The sequence below is a fragment of the Aricia agestis genome, chromosome 15 (assembly GCF_905147365.1).
Source record: "Aricia agestis chromosome 15, ilAriAges1.1, whole genome shotgun sequence".
Classification (NCBI taxonomy): domain Eukaryota; kingdom Metazoa; phylum Arthropoda; class Insecta; order Lepidoptera; family Lycaenidae; genus Aricia; species Aricia agestis.
Window position 1 is genome coordinate 7,676,154 of NC_056420.1, and position 18,953 is coordinate 7,695,106.

The following is an 18,953-nucleotide window of genomic DNA, read 5'->3' on the forward strand; positions in this document are numbered from 1 at the left end:
TAAATATTTGGGATGTTATTATGATCAGTTTAAAAAAAATATTGAGCAGTTATTTAATTTTATGGCGGTTGATTAATTATTGCGACTGTAAAAAAATAATAATTGAGCAGTCCAATAACTGAATGAGAGATAAAATGATGGAATGAGCGGTTCGATAACGACTTAACAGAAGGCCTACTTAACCACGGATACCGTAGCGGGGGGAGGGGAGGAGGGGCGCAGCCCTCCCCTAAAGGGGGGGTTCGGGGGGTGCAGCCAAAACAAAAACAAACACAATCCAGAAAGTCCAAGAGTAGGTTAGGTTAGGTTAGAACTTAGACCACAACACAGAGGGAGCCGAGCGAGCGCAGCGAGCGTGCTGTGGCAGCAGCCGGCGACCGTCTTAGGGTTGATTCATTCTAAATTAGTATGGATTTGACAGATTCGCAATACGTCTGACGCAATTGAAATCTGTCAAATCCATACAAATTTAGAAATGCATCTACGCGTCGCGTTGCGGCGACGAAGAATCAGCCCTTACTTGCGCTTTATAACGGTACGGAACCCTCCATGGGCGAGTTCGACTCGCACTTGGCCGATTTTATTATATTTTGCCACCTCATTGTTTAAAAAACTGCTTAGAATAAGATTTTTCACTGATAAATTCCGTAACCGCTCATTCATAAATTTTTACCGCTCATTTAATAATTTAACTGTTCAATAATGTTTTCAATGATCCATTTCATTATTTTTTACAACTCATTTTTGTTTACTTTACTGCTTAGTTTTGACTGCTAAACTACATAGTTATTACACGTGCCATTTATAATTTTTAACTTACCAAAACTGCAATTTACAACTGCCCCTTTAAATAAGTGCCTTATGATATTAATATTTAATACAATAAATAAGTACATCTTCTTATCTTCATAAATTATTTAAAATTCTCGTGTCATTACTCCTTACTCCTCCGAAACGGTTTTACTGATTATACTCCTATTAATCCTTCGACCGTGGATTCTTGGAAATCTATTGTTATTCTATTGTGTCTCGCTCACCAGTGAGCTTGTAATAAGATACGTAGAATAATATAGTGTATTAATTATTCTACGTATAGTACGCGATAGTTTACTAGGTAACTAAAAAGAGTGAAATTATTATTTTTAACAAAAAATTAAAACCGATTTCCAAGGTAAAAACAGTAATAACATCCTTATAATATGAACTAAAAAGTATTAAATAATTTTTCCTATCTAATAGTTCCTTTTTCCGAATTCGGCTAAAACTCTACTATTTCTGTACTCAATCTTCATAATTTTGAAGTCGGTGCCAGTTCCAAAAGTCTCAAATATTCTGGCAGACTGAAGATTCAGCTATCTGGTACCGACTTCAAAATGATGAAGATTGAGTACAGAAATAGTAGAGTTTTAGCCGAATTCGGAAAAAGGCATTATTAGATAGGAAAAATTATTTAATACTTTTTAGTTCATATTATAAGGATGTTATTATTGTTTTTACCTTGGAAGTCGGTTTTAATTTTTTTGTTAAAAATAATAATTACTCAATAGTTCTAAGTTCTGTATGTCATGGTTAGTTCGGTGCAATAAAGAATTTTCATTCATTCATTCATTCACTGATGGTTGCATCCAAAATATCCAGATAACTGTCAATCAACTTCATGCAACCATCAGTCACTGCATTACACGACAGGTTATGCATCAGTCACAGTCATGACTGTGGTAAAACTGACTGCAAAACCTACTAAGTGACAATACTTTAGGCTTTGTATGTGTCCCTTATATTGAGTTTACTTTGAAAGTAGCAGCACTGAACGAGCAAAGGCGATAAAATATATTATAGTTTAAAGTTCAATGGGGCCTCTACACGATGGGCCATCATGGACAATCACAGGCGATCACGATCGTGTAGAGGGCACAATCGTTTGCGATTGGCCATGATGGACGTCGATTGAGCGTAATCGCCGTTGTGTCGGTTTTTCGCACAATCATCAATCACAATTGTCACGTTAAAAGCGAAAGTTTTTCTTATAGTATGAAGAAGTATTGATTAAAATATTATTGCTATAACCTGCCTTCCTTATCCCTTTAATATTATAGTCCTTATTTCCAATATTGCGGTATATAAACTGTACAAGTAAGGTTTGGCACCTTAACAAATCTCGGTTATACGAGCCCTGCCTCCATTGTGTTACGGTGGTGCTGTCAAATAAACCGTTACCATGGCAACAGCTGGAGCAAACGCAATATTTCTTGATATTGGCTCATGTACCTTCGGTTATGAACACGGCTTATTACCAACTGTTCATATTCATAAAAACCAAATAATATAAGGGTTCGTAAATAAGTTACTTATTGTTACATATTAAACAGCTTAGAACTAGACGTTGGCCGTAACTTTGTTTTTATTTTTATTTTTAACAAGGATCATAATAATATATATTGAAATTAGGCGGGTAGTTTTAAATGCACCCTGTATAGCATGCGGGAAAGGTACTCGTGGAAAAAAACGTTTCTACGTCCTGTGGCCGTAGCCAAAGTCCCTTTCGTTAAAAACGTTGACGAAATTCGTAATCGACAAAGAGATTTTTTTTAATCTTTATTTTAATAAGGGCTTTTGCCATACAAGACATGCCAGCATTGTTTAGTGAACAGAATATAATTAATCCTACTTTAATAATAATAATATCATTTATTTGCCAGAGTGAAATGTACAGTTGTATGGTCTTCGTAATACTTTATTTTATTATTATTATTTATATACGCGAGCGAAGTCGCGCGGGACATCTAGTTTATAATATAAAGTAAGATAAATATGGCTCAAAAGCGCAAACTATAGTGCGTCAAGAAAGTGAAGAAATTAAAAAGTGGCAACATTGCGGTCTGCGGACCTGTCGCGAACTTTGCGAGAGTGGATCAGTAAATTTGGCAGTATGCGCGATCCGCGCCACGGTTCGCGGCGCGCTGTCACGCGCGAGTGTGGACTGTGGATCGGCAGTATCAAAATGTATGGAATTTGACATTAGTCTTCGCAAGCGAAATGTCATTTAGCGATGACTTATGTCAAACCGCATACATTTTGATAACGAGTTTCGTCATCGTTTTTAACGAAAGAATTTTTGTCTGAGGGGGCTGTACAGCAAAGCTAAAGAATCGACTTAACATAATATTTACTGCGTTGATGTTGTTTCTGCCCCTGCTGCTTCGTTTTCACAGCCGGATTGCAACCTGATGTTACTACTGTACAGTACTCCCGAATTAATAATGCGCATAGCAATGCGCTCTTTGTCGTAATCACGAAAACAATCTATGAACCGTAAGAGCCCCAAACAATGCCTTTGCATTTTGCACCTTGTTCAAAGGAAATAGTAATATCATAAGTAAACATCTTACATCACATAGCCGCAGCTGGCGGCTGTCGCCGGTCCGTCAAGTGCTATAACTCGCCGGGAAGCCATCGCGACGTTACCATGGTAACGTCCAAGCAACGTCAAGCGCCACTACGTCGCTGCAAAGCGCTGTTTTTAAGTTAGGTTTAAAACAGCGCTTGCAGCGACCTCTTCCGACGCTCGGGAAATACTGACGTTGCCGAAAAATTACGAAAATTTCTATGCTCATTATCACTTTGGGAGCATTGTACTCTATAGACTACTATATACCTAGATATTCTACTCTATATCACCCTAATTTGGTAATATGGTCAGCAAACACAAAAACACTCATAAATAATACAATTGCATGTATTTTATGAGTAATAAAGATTTTTATGACGAATAAACGGACAGCTAAATATATTGTTAATATATTTACATATGTGTGTCACGGGATGAGATAAAATGTTTATTACCTGCTGACCCAAGAGGCCTTGGATGAAATGTCATGGACAGACATGGTTATAGGGAACCGTACATTTTTCCTGAATAAAAAGTATCTTATGTCCTTTCCCGGGACTCAAAGTATCTTCATACCAAATTTCAGCAAAATCGGTTAAGGGATTTAGGCGTGAAGAGGTAACAGACAGACAGCAGAAAGACGGACAGATAGACAGATAGACAGACATACTTTCACATTTATAATATTAGTATAATATTAGTGGATATGGATGTGCAGTAACTATAGTGCAACTCAAAATTGAGTGTCACTGATTTGTATTATTATTATTACGCAAAGAGATTTACGGCCGTTCCCAATATTTGATCTATCTCTGGTTTTGCCCTACTAGAGATAGGAATAGCTCACATTAGACTTTAGAGATATATATTTTATGTCAATTGTGAGCTATTCCTATCTCTAGTAGGGCAAAACCAGAGATAGATAAAATATTGGGAACGGCCGTTAATGGTTAATAATATAACTCTTTATTGCACACCAAAATACAGTACATAATACGAAAGATACAATAATAAATATTACTAATTGATGTACAAAAGGCGAACTTATTGCTACTAAGCAATCTCTACCAGTCCAGTATTTGCTTTCATTGGACAAGACTTTAGTTTAGATAGAAGCTGCTATAAACTCAGTTATTGCAATACACCATATTTTGTCTTTGAATGAAACTTATAGTTTTTAGCAGAAAAACTAGAAAAGCTCAAATTTTTAAGATGTTTAAAGACCGATTGCGTAATAATAGATATTCATATTAATTATTTAATAATTTTGATCCTAAATTTTTTTAGTCTTCAACCAAAATATTCTTCTTTCCTGAATTACAGTGTTGCAATAGGGAAGATGCGATATTTTTATTTTTGTGTTCATTTTAAAGAACTCCATGTAGAATAGACCACAAATATATAAAAAAAATTAAAACACTGGAATTTACTGAAAAAATGCGGTTTAAAATTGCCAATTTTTATCGATAGTCTGTATGACATCAATACTGTTTGAAAATTATTGATAAAGGCCTACCTGATCGTACCTCTCAAAAAGTTGTAATGCCATTTTCCATTTAGCGTTAAAAACGATCAAAACGCTAAAATAGGAGGCGTTTTGATCGTTTTTAACGCTAAATGGAACGCAAGGATAGCAGGTGTTCGTTACTAAACGCTGATTGGTATTTTGAAATCCGTTCCGTTTCAAGTTACTTTTAATTCGTATTTTTTGTAAAAAAAAAAACATTTTTTTTTAATGAAATAAAGGGGCAAACGAGCAAACGGGTCACCTGATGGAAAACAACTTCCGTCGCCTATGGACACTCCACAGCATCAGAAAAGGTTCAGGCCCGTTGCCGGCCTTTTAAGAGGGAATAAGGCAATAGGGGAGGGTAGGGATGGGATAGAAAGGGAATAGGGGAGGGTAGGGAAGGGAATAGGGTAGGGGATTGGGCCTCCGGTACACTCACTCACTCGGCGAAACACAGCGCAAGCGCTGTTTCACGCCGGTTTTCTGTGAGAAACGTGGTATTTCTCCGGTCGAGCCGGCCCATTCGTGCCGAATCATGGCTCTCCCACGTGTAAAATATCAACCTTCTTTTATATATTTTTTTAACATTTTAATAGCAAAATTTTCATAAATATTATATTTGCATGTTCCTTATTGTATGATCTTCAAATTTAAACTTTCGCAATACAATTCCGTAGCTCTAGCACGTGACCGGGCGATATTCACCTTGTCCCATTAAACTCGAGTCTCAGGTAACCAAAGAGAATATAAAATTACGGTTAAGTGAGCCCGCTCCTCCCTGATAATGGACGGCGGGGAGACTGGGGACATTAGTGGCTTTAACTTGGAGTAATACATTACAGGTTGCCGACTAAGCATTCTCAAATTAATCATCAATAGTTGTAATTGTGCTTTGTGATCGAGTTTAAGTTAAATAAGTTAGGGTTTTTTTTAAGTTAATAAATATATTAATTTAAAACTTGGAGGGCTTGATACTCTTTAGCAACACCATATTCAAAGACAAGCAGATACAGTTATTCCGAATTCGCTTTGTTAATAATTTTTATCAACCGACTTCAAAAAAAAGAGGTTATCAATTAGACGCGTATGTACGTAATATTCCCAGAACTGCCCAGTTTTCGTATAATTATGTTAGTCTATATCAGCATCTGAATAAATGTGCCAAATTTCTGAAGTGTATGTATATTGTATGTGTACGTGTCTCTATAGTCCCTCACTAATAAGTCCCCGGGTTGCACTAGTAAAACCAATAGATGATATTAAACTTAGCCTTTATTTATCTCAAAACTAATACCCATTCATTCAGACTCAGTTCATTCTCTCGCATACATTGCCTCCCAGACACAAAACTGCTGACACTCGCACATTCACACATACATGGTCCCTACATATGTTTTTATGTTTGTTTAATATCTCTGGAACTACAATTCCGATTTAAGTAATTCCTTTTTTGTTGTACTAGGTATTGTTCAACTTAGGGAATAGTGCAAGTTTTATCAAAATCGGTGCAGTAGTTTTTGAGAATACGGAATTTTAATTCTCAATTACGTACAATTTTGAAGTCGGTTTTATCTTTTTACAATACTATTATTGGATAAAGGATTGATACGAATTGAAAAGAACAAAGTAAATGGCTCAATTTTAATTATAATATTGTGTGTATGCAAATTAATTATGGGAGAAGTAACTAATTTATTATGAACATCGCCCAATGGTCGAAATTCGACCTTAGTTTCAACGACATTAGGACTAATACCTATATTTTGTAAAAAAAATATTGACTTTATCATATTTTTTTCAACTCTTGTCTCTGGGACTCAGCTGATCTAGGACTGGCCGTGTAAGCATCTAAGATTCAATAAAAAAAACTATAATCCATTTTCAATTTGTCACCTTGTTGTCAACAGACTTCAACCATAAATAAAAGAGCATAATTCGTATGTATAGGCTTGTCGCTCAAAAAGCTGTCATTTTCCTAGTGTGTGTAATGTTTTATTTGTTAAAAAAATGTATGATAAAAGCATAATTTCAAAATAATATTAGCTCGATGCACTCCTTCGCCATACGAGTATAAACTTTAACTGTGCAAAATTTCATTCACCTACGTTTCCCCATTTTTCGTCAAAAGGGATACAAAGTTTTTGGCTCACGTATTAATATATAGATACTAGCTGTCCCGGTGAACTTCGTGTCACTTTAAAACCTTCCCTGGACTTCTACGAATATTTTAAGACTAAAATTAGCCCAACCCGTTCAGCCGTTTTCGAGTTTTAGCGTTACTAACATAATTGAAAATCCATTTTTATATATTTGACTTTTAAGCAATAGTAACATAGAATATCATTGCTTTTAAGTATTATCACAAATCTTTTGTATGGGAGTATAGAATAGTGTTGTTTTTAGACTTTTTCAGGAAATTTTAATTTTTTTTTAGAATTTTTCTCTCCGTAAGAACCATCCTCGTACTTCAAGGAATATTTTTAAAAAAGAATTAGTGAAATCGGTCCAACCGTTCTCGAGTTTTGCGCTTAGCAACACATTCAGCGACTCATTTTTATATTACAGAAGATTAAAAAAGTAATTTACTACTGTATTAAATTTCGATGATTCTAAATCAGTCTTTGAGTTCGATAGGTAAACTGCACTTTACCGAATTGTACCTACCAGTAGAGTTACCAAATTGGATGACACTTTGATTGTATCAAACCTAGGCGACGTGTTCAGTTGTCCGTAGCGCGTAGCTCGTAGCTATATAGCAGAGTAGACAGAACTAAGGAGTACCTCGACATCAAACGCGACAGGTGAATATACGCGAGTTGAGCGCTAATGTCACTTTCAACATGTTTCACAATGCTTATAGTTCTTGCAATCTACGAGCTCGCGTAGCCTTTATTTGTAGTTGGAAATACGAATAGACATTTTCGTTAGTGTGCGTACCTAACGGAGCAGTCAGTAGCGAGCGAGCCATGTACGCGTGTATAGATATGGTCACCAACACAACTAAGGGCGCCGCGCACTCGTAGATTGCAAGAACTATAGTAACACATTAGTATGCACGCGCCGGCCAATATGACATACTACGACGAACGAATTTGAGATCTCTTCTGAGAAATAGAATTATTTGCTTCTGAGCCTACGAATAATAAAAACTAAGGAAGAGTAACTCCGTCAAAAAAAGTGCACCAAAAGGCTACAAAATGTGACCCGAATACATGCATATTTATGCATGTGTTCGGTACACATTTTTCGTGTACATATATACTCGAGTGACATTCAACCAGGTTGACATGACAATTTTGTCAAACTCATTACAAAATGTACGTAATTTTTTAATTTCAATTCTGTAATAATTTAGCACATAGATTTTTCTAATCTGAAAACGTCTTCTCTAGGTGCTCGGACAGTTTTAGGCTGGTATAAATAGTCAGTACTTAAGATGCGACCCGGTCTCAAGACGCGGTTCGGCTCTGTGATTGGTCCAAATTTTGACAGCCAACCAATCACACAGCCTGAATCGTGTCTTGAGACCGAGATGCATCTTGAGTACTGACTATTTATACCAGCCTTAGATTCGCCCGAGTCGTACTAGGTTTGTTCATAATTATTACATGTATATTATAATTATTTATTATCGATGTCTTATGTATCAGAGGAAAATGTTTGATTTTAAAATAATAATTATGTGGTCGTTTCTTCTGATAGCTGTAGATGTGCTTGGTGTATAGTTGTATACTGCATAATACTATCCGCTTTTGACAATTATTGTTTCATAAATATGACAATGACAATAACCGCGTAGGCTGTCGTCCGGCGCGCAATATTATGATACGTTACCTGGGATACGACCTTGGCGAAAATCTGAATTGTCATATTTTAGTGTTCGAAAAGGAGCCAAATTTAAAACGGTTGAAGTATGGGAGTTACGTTTCCTTAGTTTTTATTATTCGTAGTTCTGAGCCTACTTGTTAGTTCTATTTACTCTACTATAGCCGTAGCATTTCGTAGCTTTTTGTAGCAGTTCGTAGCACCGCGTAGCACTTCGTAGCTTTGTAGCAGCTACTCGTTGGCTACGTGTCCAGCTGTCCGTAGCGCGTAGCTATTAACTACAGCCATAGCATTTCGTAGCTTTTTGTAGCAGTTCGTAGCACCACGTAGCACCACGTAGTACTTCGTAGCTACTTGTAAGTTGTAGGCTGTAGCTAGCAGCAGGCTGCACGTGGCAACGCGTAGCACTTCGTAGCAGCTCATATAAGTATCTAGTAGCGTATCGTAGCATTTCGTTTATGTTTGTAGCATCGGTAGAATAATAAAAAAATATGTAAAGACGATTTTTAGTTTTAAAACTATTGTAAATTCTTTTTTTTTTAATGAAATAAGGGGGCAAACGAGCAAACGGGTCACCTGATGGAAAGCAACTTCCGTCGCCCATGGACACTCGCAGCATCAGAAGAGTTGCAGGTGCGTTGCCGGCCTTTTAAGAGGGAATAGGGTAATAGGGGAGGGTAGGGATGGGAAGGGAATAGGGGAGGGTAGGAAAGGGAATAGGGTAGGGGATTGAGCCTCCGGTAAACTCACTCACTCGGCGAAACACAGCGCAAGCGCTGTTTCACGCTGGTTTTCTGTGAGAATGTGGTATTTCTCCGGTCGAGCCGGCCCATTCGTGCCGAAGCATGGCTCTCCCACGTATAAAATATTCTGCACATAATTATGTCTTAAGTCGCTGTGGTTGTTGCAACTACGTAAAATGGGTTTTTTAAAACACGTTTTTGGTAAAGAAAACGTCATTATTTAAGTAAGTATAAAATAAGTACCGTTTTAAAATTGAGAAAATTGCCTATTTGCAAAGGTATATCAGTACACAATTTGAAAAATTCTGCTCAATAGAAAGAAATCTCAAAGATGACTGTTATACTTATAACGCTGTTTTTCATAATTAAATCATTTTATGACTAAATTACACACTTTCTAGAAAAAACAAAATATGTAGTATATGTGTCGTAACCTAACGTAAACGATTTGATATATTTGATTTGTGTAATAGTAAAAACAAAAGGTTTTTACTCCTATTTTCTATTATCAAGGCACGCGGCGAGCGCGTAACAGCCACTATACAAGGCGCGCTGATATGAATGTTATTTTAATGTGCTTAACGTTGATATTCGTACTGACAGACATCGACCTGCTAATTTTAAGGACTACTGAGCCTTAGCATTTTTATTGGTATTGCTAATCTGTTCTAAAATTAACAAACAATTTAGCTCATTTCAAGCTACATTAATTGTACAAAATATATTAAATCATCCCGACGGAATCATTCATTTTGCTCCTTTAAAAAGTGGAATATTGTAAGATAAACTAAATTTCATGATATTATTTCTTTTCTGTTTATTACAATAGTATAGACAACCTTTTTAAAAGACGAGATAATATTATGTGGAAAGCGAATAATATAAGGCATCATTCCTATTTTACAAAACTCTAAATATGTCTTAGAAAAAGACATAACGTAATTCAGTTTGTAGCACAAGCCCGAACACATCTTTCGATTCGCACGCCCGACTCTGAGCTTGCTTGAATGTAAAATGAATCAAAGGGAACTCCAAGTACTAACTGGAGTCTTTTGCACTTCTACTGCTCCGTTCTCCCAATGAATATTAATTAAACTAGCTTAGTACTTATCGAAGGATGACCTATAAATTCTAGCTAATAAGATATCAAGCCGATAGAAATGTTTTTACGTTTGTTAAGTTAGTATAATTAATTTTTAGAAATGTTTACTTTTGCATGATAAGAAAATTATCCATTTGTAATTTCTGCTGAATTTCAAACATAATTATATTACAAAACTGAGTACTAGTTTAGGGTGTGTTACAATTATCTGGCAAAAATTGTGAATGTTATGCTAGATTAAAGGCCTGTTTCACCACTTCCTGATAAAGTGCCGGATAGGCTATCCACAACTTTTTTACAGATTTTCCATACTCTATCTATCAAGTTAAGTGGTAGATAGCCTATCTGGTACTTATCAGGTAGTGGTGACACAGGCCCTTAATCTAGCATTTGGCTGTGAACAAAACGAAACGAGAATTTTATGTTATAGACTAGCTAACCCGGCTTATATTGTTTTGCCATATACGATTTGGGAATGAGCTAAGTTTCTGTTGCAGGTGTGTCGTCTATCGGCAGTGCTATGGTGTCGGTGCTGCAGTAACGTGATGATGTGAACAGTCGCCGTGATGTGGCTCCCGGCGCTCTTCTCCGTCTCCAGTGTCCTGGGTATGTTTGTTTGGATGGCTATAATATTACTAGCCTAAAGCCGAGCTTTGTGGAGGCTTGCGTCGATTTTCTGCGTGGTAATATTTCAGGCAGTGTTTTTTAATTTTATTTAATAGTAACCAAACCTTGTCTAACCGATGACAACACCTAAAATTTACTATGTCAAGGCACAAATCAATAGGCGTGATAGTTTTTCCATAAAGTGTACCACAAAAGTGGTCAGGTTGTGAGGTAAACGACTTTAGGAGATTATAATAGAACGACAGTAGTTCACGTGGCTCCATGCTATCGGCTTTCTGAGACAATAAGGGCCTGTTTCACCACTTCCTGACAAGTGCCGAATAGGCTATCCATCACTTAACTTGACAGATGAAGTATGGTAAATCTGTCAAAAAAGTTGTGAATTGCCTATTCGACACTTCATCAGAAAGTGGTGAAACAGGCCCTTAGTATCCTATAATATTATTATGTTTTTCCTCGTGGCTTAATCTATTTCATGACACTGATATCAGCCTAATATTTGCGTAGCCTGTTTGATCCAATCAAGCTTTTTTAATATTGAAGAAGTGAGTGGATGCATTTTTTGCTTAAATGGAGGTTTTAGGGCCGAAAATTTATATAAAATAAAAAACTGTGCATTTTATGTATAGGGGGTTGAGCCAAAACCTTTTCGTTTTCGCTTCGTTATAGAATTGCCGATGAAAATGTATGGAAGTACATGCTAACTAGACATTATATTTGTAATATGTATACTTATTGTATATTTTAAACGTATAAAATCTAGCAAAATTATAACAAAATATTATGATTTAAAAAAGCTAATTAAAACATTTTCTCTTCAAATGAATACGCTAGAGGGCAGAATACCCAGAAAACGTTAAAACATTTTTCTCTTTTTTCAAAAAAGCTTTAAGTAGGTTAAATAATTACAAGACGTTGGCTCGGTCCATTAGGGCTTTATAGGCTTTCACACTAAACTGCGTTGCCGCGTCGTTATTATACGGAATAGTGCGATTCGTGCTTCATCGTTACTGCGACCTGCTTAGCAACAAGCTGTTTTATTCTTGCTGAAGGTATTTTCTGCTCGTAAATTTTATTTCGATAATATGTTTTGATGATATACTATCTATTAGGTCATAATATAGAATCGATATTTAAGCAGTTACGGGTTATTGTCACACGAAATCACAAAAAAATAATTTGTTAATTCTCGCTATGCGGTATCACATCGCGCCGTTTCTTCGCTCTGTGTACAACCCCACGAGATAAATAAAAACCGCGGTTGGATTTGTTGAAATTGCCGAGGGCTTGAAAACTTATAAAAAGTAAAAATACCATCTGCCAGAGACAGCCATTAAGTGAGTCTAAAGGTACAAGTTGTACGCTACATGAAGCGGCAGCAGACGACGTGTCGTCGCGACACTACTGGTTTCTATGTATTTCTATGAAAGTGTCACTAGCTTCGTGACGCCAAGACACGTCGTCTGCAGTTGTCGCGTCTCGCTCAGTTCCAACTTGTACCTTTTAACTAGACTTTCTCTATATACCTATGAACTGTACTGTGATCCTGCTCGTTTAGGCTTATACACAATTTACACATTAAGAAGAGGCGCAGCAGGCCGCATTTTTCATATTAGGAACCGAGGCGGACTGCAATTTTGTTACATGTGCGCAAGGTTTTAATCAAATATTAACCCATCAATCCCCAAGAGGCAGCCGCCTGCCACATAACAATTGAAATCTATTGTGTCTGCGATACCCACGATGGAGGTGTTAAATAACATTTATAATTTAAAATTATACCTTCATATTTACATTTCAGTAATGTATTCAAACCTAAAATCGTAACAGCTCGTTTGTTAAATAAATACTCAGTATTTTAATGTAATTAATTGAGATCATCCGTGGCCTAGTGGTAGTAGAGTTCAAAAGGGGAACAGGACAGGACACAAGTACCCACGAAGGCTCGTAAGATGAAGGGGTCGGGTAATGTCAAATCAATGTTAGTTACAATATACTGACTAAGCTTGACATAACCTGACTAAATTACTTTGGTCTTCTATTGGTCTATGAATCGATGATGCTGTCAGCTTACCTCGTTCCTGTAAAACAAAATGTAGTATCCCAATTAGCACAAACTAGGTGGTTAATGAGCTTTGGAGCTAATCCGCTTATTCGCAAAGGCACCAAGCTCAAGGGCTAAAGCTTGCACTGCGAACCTCGAGCAGCCACTCTGCAGACCGCAGCCAAATAGGCACAACTTTTGCAACCCTACGATTCCATTGAAACTGCAGAATAGAGGCCACATGAGCTACAATATAACATTCTGAATACGTATGTTTGCGAGGCGTAAGTTACCACAAATTTATTATTAGAATAATTATTCCTCATACAAACCTTAAGAGATGCGTAAAAAAGTAGTAACAATAAAAGGTTTTCCCCAATAAAGACATTTAATATAATAATTGTTGTACAAAAAATATATTTTTACGATAGTGTTTCGCATTTCCTTTTATGTGAAATTTTACGAACTCATTACTAGGTTCGCTGAAATAAAACTTTTTATTTCCGCCATTACCATACGAAAGGCTTGTATTACATTCCACGTATTTTAGACCTTAAAAGGAAAATATGTAAGGTTTTTATTTTAACAATAAAAATAGTATTTTGCAAGGGAGATAAAATAAATTGTAGCAAATTAATTATTAGATATTGAGCAAGAAGCATAAAGGTTTCACGAAATGTCTTTCATAGCAGACTAATCTTGATGAATCTTATGAGTATTGAGTATAGAAGTATATCTATACCTTTTTTCGCAAAATGAATCAATATTTAAATAAATTTTCATAACTTAATTAAATTCTTATGAGTTATGACACACATTTTTCATGTCCTGTTAATAAAAACCTTAATTATCCAATAAAACTTACGCGAGTAATTTCGACGTAAATATTCCATTCCTCGCAGCTGCTTCCAAATTAATTGTAATTTTATTCGTTATATAAGGCTATTATTAATCTGACCGAAACCTTCGGAAACTAACCGGATTCATCTATTAAGAATATTGACTGATGCAGCCTCAGTTCACTTCGACACAGCAAAATAGTATTGTCGTAATACGGCAATGTAATTTTGGGCTAAAACAAGTATGAATACAGGGTGTAAAAACAAAGTGGTAACATTTAATTTGTAGGGTTTGTATGTGTCCCTTGTATAGAGTTCGTTGTATGGGTAGCGGTGTTGTAAAGAACGGTGAAGTAACGTTTGGTTTCTATGTATCCTCTTTGACGACCCAACGTTTTCTAATTTCTGATTCTGAAATATTATTGCTTAGGTTTTTATACTCTGTATATAGAGAAGAACGTAATTTTAACTGTACCGAAGCTGTATTGTTGTATTAATTAGCAGAATACGGGTACATGTTATCACGTCAGATGTTGTCGGGTCGCGTTGGGTCACGACACATCAATTCGGTCAAAGCCGGCCATCTCGGTGAATTGGCTGCGTCGTAATACGTGTTTTCGGTTACAGGGACCCCAAAAAAGATCAGTTTAATTATTTCGAGAGAAAAATGACGTACTAGTAACTTGTGTTTTTTCATAAAATGAAAAAAAGTTGATTTGTGAGTCGACGAGTTATATAATTTGTATAGTAAACAGCTAATGTTGAAATACATTTATATAACCTAATACAATTTTTAGACTTCTAGTCCTCGTTTACATTCTACAGGAGTTTTGCAAAATCCGTTCTTAGCGGTTTTTTTTCCTGAAATAAGAGGGCAAACGAGCAAACGGGTCACCTGATGGAAAGCAACTTTCGTCACCCATGGACACACGCAACATCAGAAAAGCTGCAGGTGCGTTGCTGGCCTTTTAAGTGGGAATAGGTTACAGGATAGGGGACGTAAGGAAGGGAATAGGGAAGGGAAGGGTTGGGAATTGCGCAAATACTGTTTCACGCCGGTTTTCTGTGAGCCCGTGGTATTTCTCAGGTTATAAATTCCCATTCGTGCCGAAGCATGACTCTACCACGTAACAACGGCTGTCAACACTCTATAAGCCCCACTTCAAATCAACTATTAATTTAAGAGATTTGTAGTCGTTAATATTACTAATTATACCACAGGAGTGGGTCTGACTTTTGTTTTGCGATTTGATTTGCAATTCTTTGTTAAAGTTCATAAAGATGAAAATTTACATCATGCAACAATAACATTTTATTTAATCTATCAAGGAGATATTGTATCGATGATGAGAAATGTATAATATAAGTTATAACACAATATCTAAAGTATATAATAATAATAATAATAATATCTATGGACGCTTCACACCACGTCAGTCTGGCCCCGTGCTAAGTACCTAAAGGACTTGTGTTACAGGTACCAGACAACGGAAATATATTTAATACTTTTATACCATACATATATTTAAGATTTTTATTATATCATACACATATTTGATAGGTACACATCCAGACCCGGGAACATTGAAAACTTTTTGTTCCGTCGGCGGGATTCGAACCCGCGACCCCCGGCTTGAGCTACCAACGCGCTCACCACTGAGCCACAGAGGTCATAACGAAATATCAGCTCCAATTTCATTACTCCTTAGACGAGAGTAGACAAGTGATGCTCGAAGTAAATAAATACTAAAACAAGAGTTCGTTTTAGAGTGGAGTGGCTGGCGATCAAACTCTAAGCCCCTGTTGGATGTTTTCCAGATTTTGTGTAAAAGATGGATGTTCTCCAACTTTATAGTCTCAACTTATCAACATTTTGATGTTATTTATTGGGCTCAAATTTCCAAATTCGTTTAAAAGGGTTGTTTTGTAAATGCTCAATATAATGAACTGATAAAACTTATTAGTTTTTAAGCCTTGTTCAAAGATTTATATTTAATAATATATTAATTAATAATGGATTTCTCAACAACGGCTATAAATGTTTCCATGAAATCTACTAAGAAAGTTTTGGCGGAGAAAAATGATCAAGCTAGGTCGTATCCCAAAAACTGAGCATTTTTAAGTCGTCACTTATATTTTCTGTTGATGACAGCAGAGTAACTTCATTAATAATTAATATTTGTTTAATCAGGAACAAAAATTACCACTGTGTTGCATCACCAAATGTACTTAATTATAATAATAAAAATAATTTCTTTTTATACCTTTGTATAGTGACGCACAGAGTTTGAAATAAAACTTTTACATACATACTCGTACCATTATTCAGGACATCTTACTCTAAGCCACGGTGTCAATGCAAAGTAGAATAGGAATGCGCAAAAATAGGAAAAAGTTCAAATCCCTTTACGCACACCCTCACTTTCAATCACTCTATTCCCACCTAAAAACTTGCTAAAACGTTTCACCGGAATTGCTTGGGTATCCGCACATAATTTATATATTTCTTTGTAAATAGCGCGAGGCGCTCGTGAAAAATGAATTACCTCTAGATAGAAGTGTGTATCTCATTTGTTTGGGGTTTATTTTTATTTTCACGGAACTTGTACGCCCCTCTCCCCTCATAATGATATTGCGTCGCTAAGTTTCCTGTGTGACGTCATCGATCTAGTATTTTTATATCGTCACTATGACACCGTGTTGTCCCGTAATTTACTGAGTGAACATCTTAATATAACACTTTTACTAGTAAATTTTCATGTATGTACTATCGAGGAAGTTGATTCCTAGGCAGATGAGGGACCTACGTAGTTTGGTAACGTTACGTCAAACCCAGCTGACAGATCACTATTAACATGAAATTGACATGATCCGACCAAATGACTTGGCTAAGCTGCCATATTGGATATAGAATGACATAACATTCGTTTCCGAGTTAGTCTCAGTAAACCCTTTCATTTAATACCCATATTGCAGTAGTGCATTAAAAATAACTATTCCCGTATCTTGGATGAGCCGCCATATTTGATGTAGAATGACGTTACATATACTTTCAATGAGCCCTTTCATTTGATACCCATATTGCAGGACTGCATAGATTTTACTTTAATTATACATGGTCGGCCATATTGGATTTAGAGTGATGTCACATACCATATCGTGCATGGTCATCCAAACTAAACGCGTATGCAAAATTTCAGCTCAATCGGTTAAATATATCTACTTCAAAATTAAGTTCCAAAATTCCACCGTAACATACATACATACAGAGCAAGTTAAATAAAAGCTTTTAAAAAAGAACATAGTGAAGTTTTGGATACCGTCAGAGCGCATGCGTCGCGGGCATGCCTCACGTACGCTGTTGACTGCGCTATGACGCATACCTTTGATGAACAAAAAAAGGCACAGTGTGGACATAGCTAATTATTAACAATAGCTTTTTGATAAAAATCAAATACTCGCACGTAATATATATATTACGTTATAGCTTTAATATAATGTTATGTCCTGTTTCAATATGTTATAAAAGTGACTTATTAGACAAAGACAATTTATAACAGCTATAAAGTAAACGTGTATTGAGCAAGGGTTAAAGTTTCAGTTACACAAACTCACGTATTTTTTCAGGCTTATAAATCACGTAGGTTTTTGCATATTCGGATATCTTACTTCACCGTTCAGGGAGAAGCACCGTATGTGAACCTAATAAATTTTAACGGTGGATACTCTATTGAATCCCGCAATGACTCGGAGAATCGAGAGCTTTCATAAAATCCGCGCCGTAACACGCAAATGGAGGAGTTTCGGATTAAAAATGAGTAGATAAAATATTCATACTGGCCTTCCGGGTACCTCTGAACCTGTAGCCAAGACATTTTCTTTATCGCTTCTTTATTGAATCGCCGATCAAAATGTATGGAATTGACATTAAACGAGTCGAAAGTCAACTTCATATTTAACGAACGCTTATGTCAATCCCATACATTTTGATCGGTGATCCTATAAATAAGCGATAAATAAAACATCTTGGCTAAAGGGCCTGGTTACGCTAAATAAATGTAGCTTATTTTTAGAATGGGATAAAATAAACACTTTCATTTAGCATATTATTTTAAAACGACTAACGCCACAAGCAATAGGTAACTTTGAATTCGTTTATCTTACTTAATATAATCCTAGCTTAAGTTAAGTCTTATCTGGATTATCCAGGTGATTAGTGTAATAAAAATTCTTGCTTAACGGATTCCGCTTATAAAATCTTGTTTTATAATTTAATACTTTGAACTAAAGATAGTGTAACGAAAGACTACATAGAAGCAAAATGTAAGATACTGAATGTAGCTTTTTGGATGTTGAATAATTAAAATGTATTTAAATAGATAGTGTTATATACACTATGATACATATGAATATAATTTTGAAACAATTAAATCTTTTTGTCGATTTTATATTAAAGGTGTTTTACGCAGTACTAAAATTGTTATTCGAACAATTCGACTTAACGTATTCTCTACTCTGGTATTTTATTGGTAAGTATAACAATATTGTTCAGTTTTGACATCTTCATTTAATAAGACATATGTGACCTATGTACTTATTATAGTATAATAAACATGTTTAAAATCTTCATACAACTTCGTGAAAGTTATATTAATACCAGAAACAAGAACTCTCATTAGGACTGTTTATCTTTATGTTTCCTTTCATGAGTACCACTTATCCTGAGACCAATTCTTCATTCGGTTAATCTGTCCACAGAGCGGGCAAAAACTTTTCAATGGCGACCTCAAATGTGGGCATTGTATACGTAGGACTGGAAAAGGTATAATTGTTTTTGCTTTTATTTGTAACTATTGTCTCTTTCTTGTTTATATT

At 35.9% G+C, this 18,953-nt stretch overlaps 1 protein-coding gene across 1 annotated transcript in view; it reads left to right on the forward strand.

The window, feature by feature from the left end:
• Positions 1–11,077: 11,077 nt before the first annotated feature.
• LOC121734302 (limbic system-associated membrane protein-like) overlaps positions 11,078–18,953 on the forward strand; it is a 66,414-nt gene continuing 58,538 nt past the window's right edge. The window contains exon 1 of the mRNA XM_042124828.1: positions 11,078–11,174. Within this exon, the coding sequence (XP_041980762.1) occupies positions 11,135–11,174 (40 nt within the window). The 5' untranslated portion in view covers positions 11,078–11,134. The remainder of the gene's footprint in view (positions 11,175–18,953) is intronic.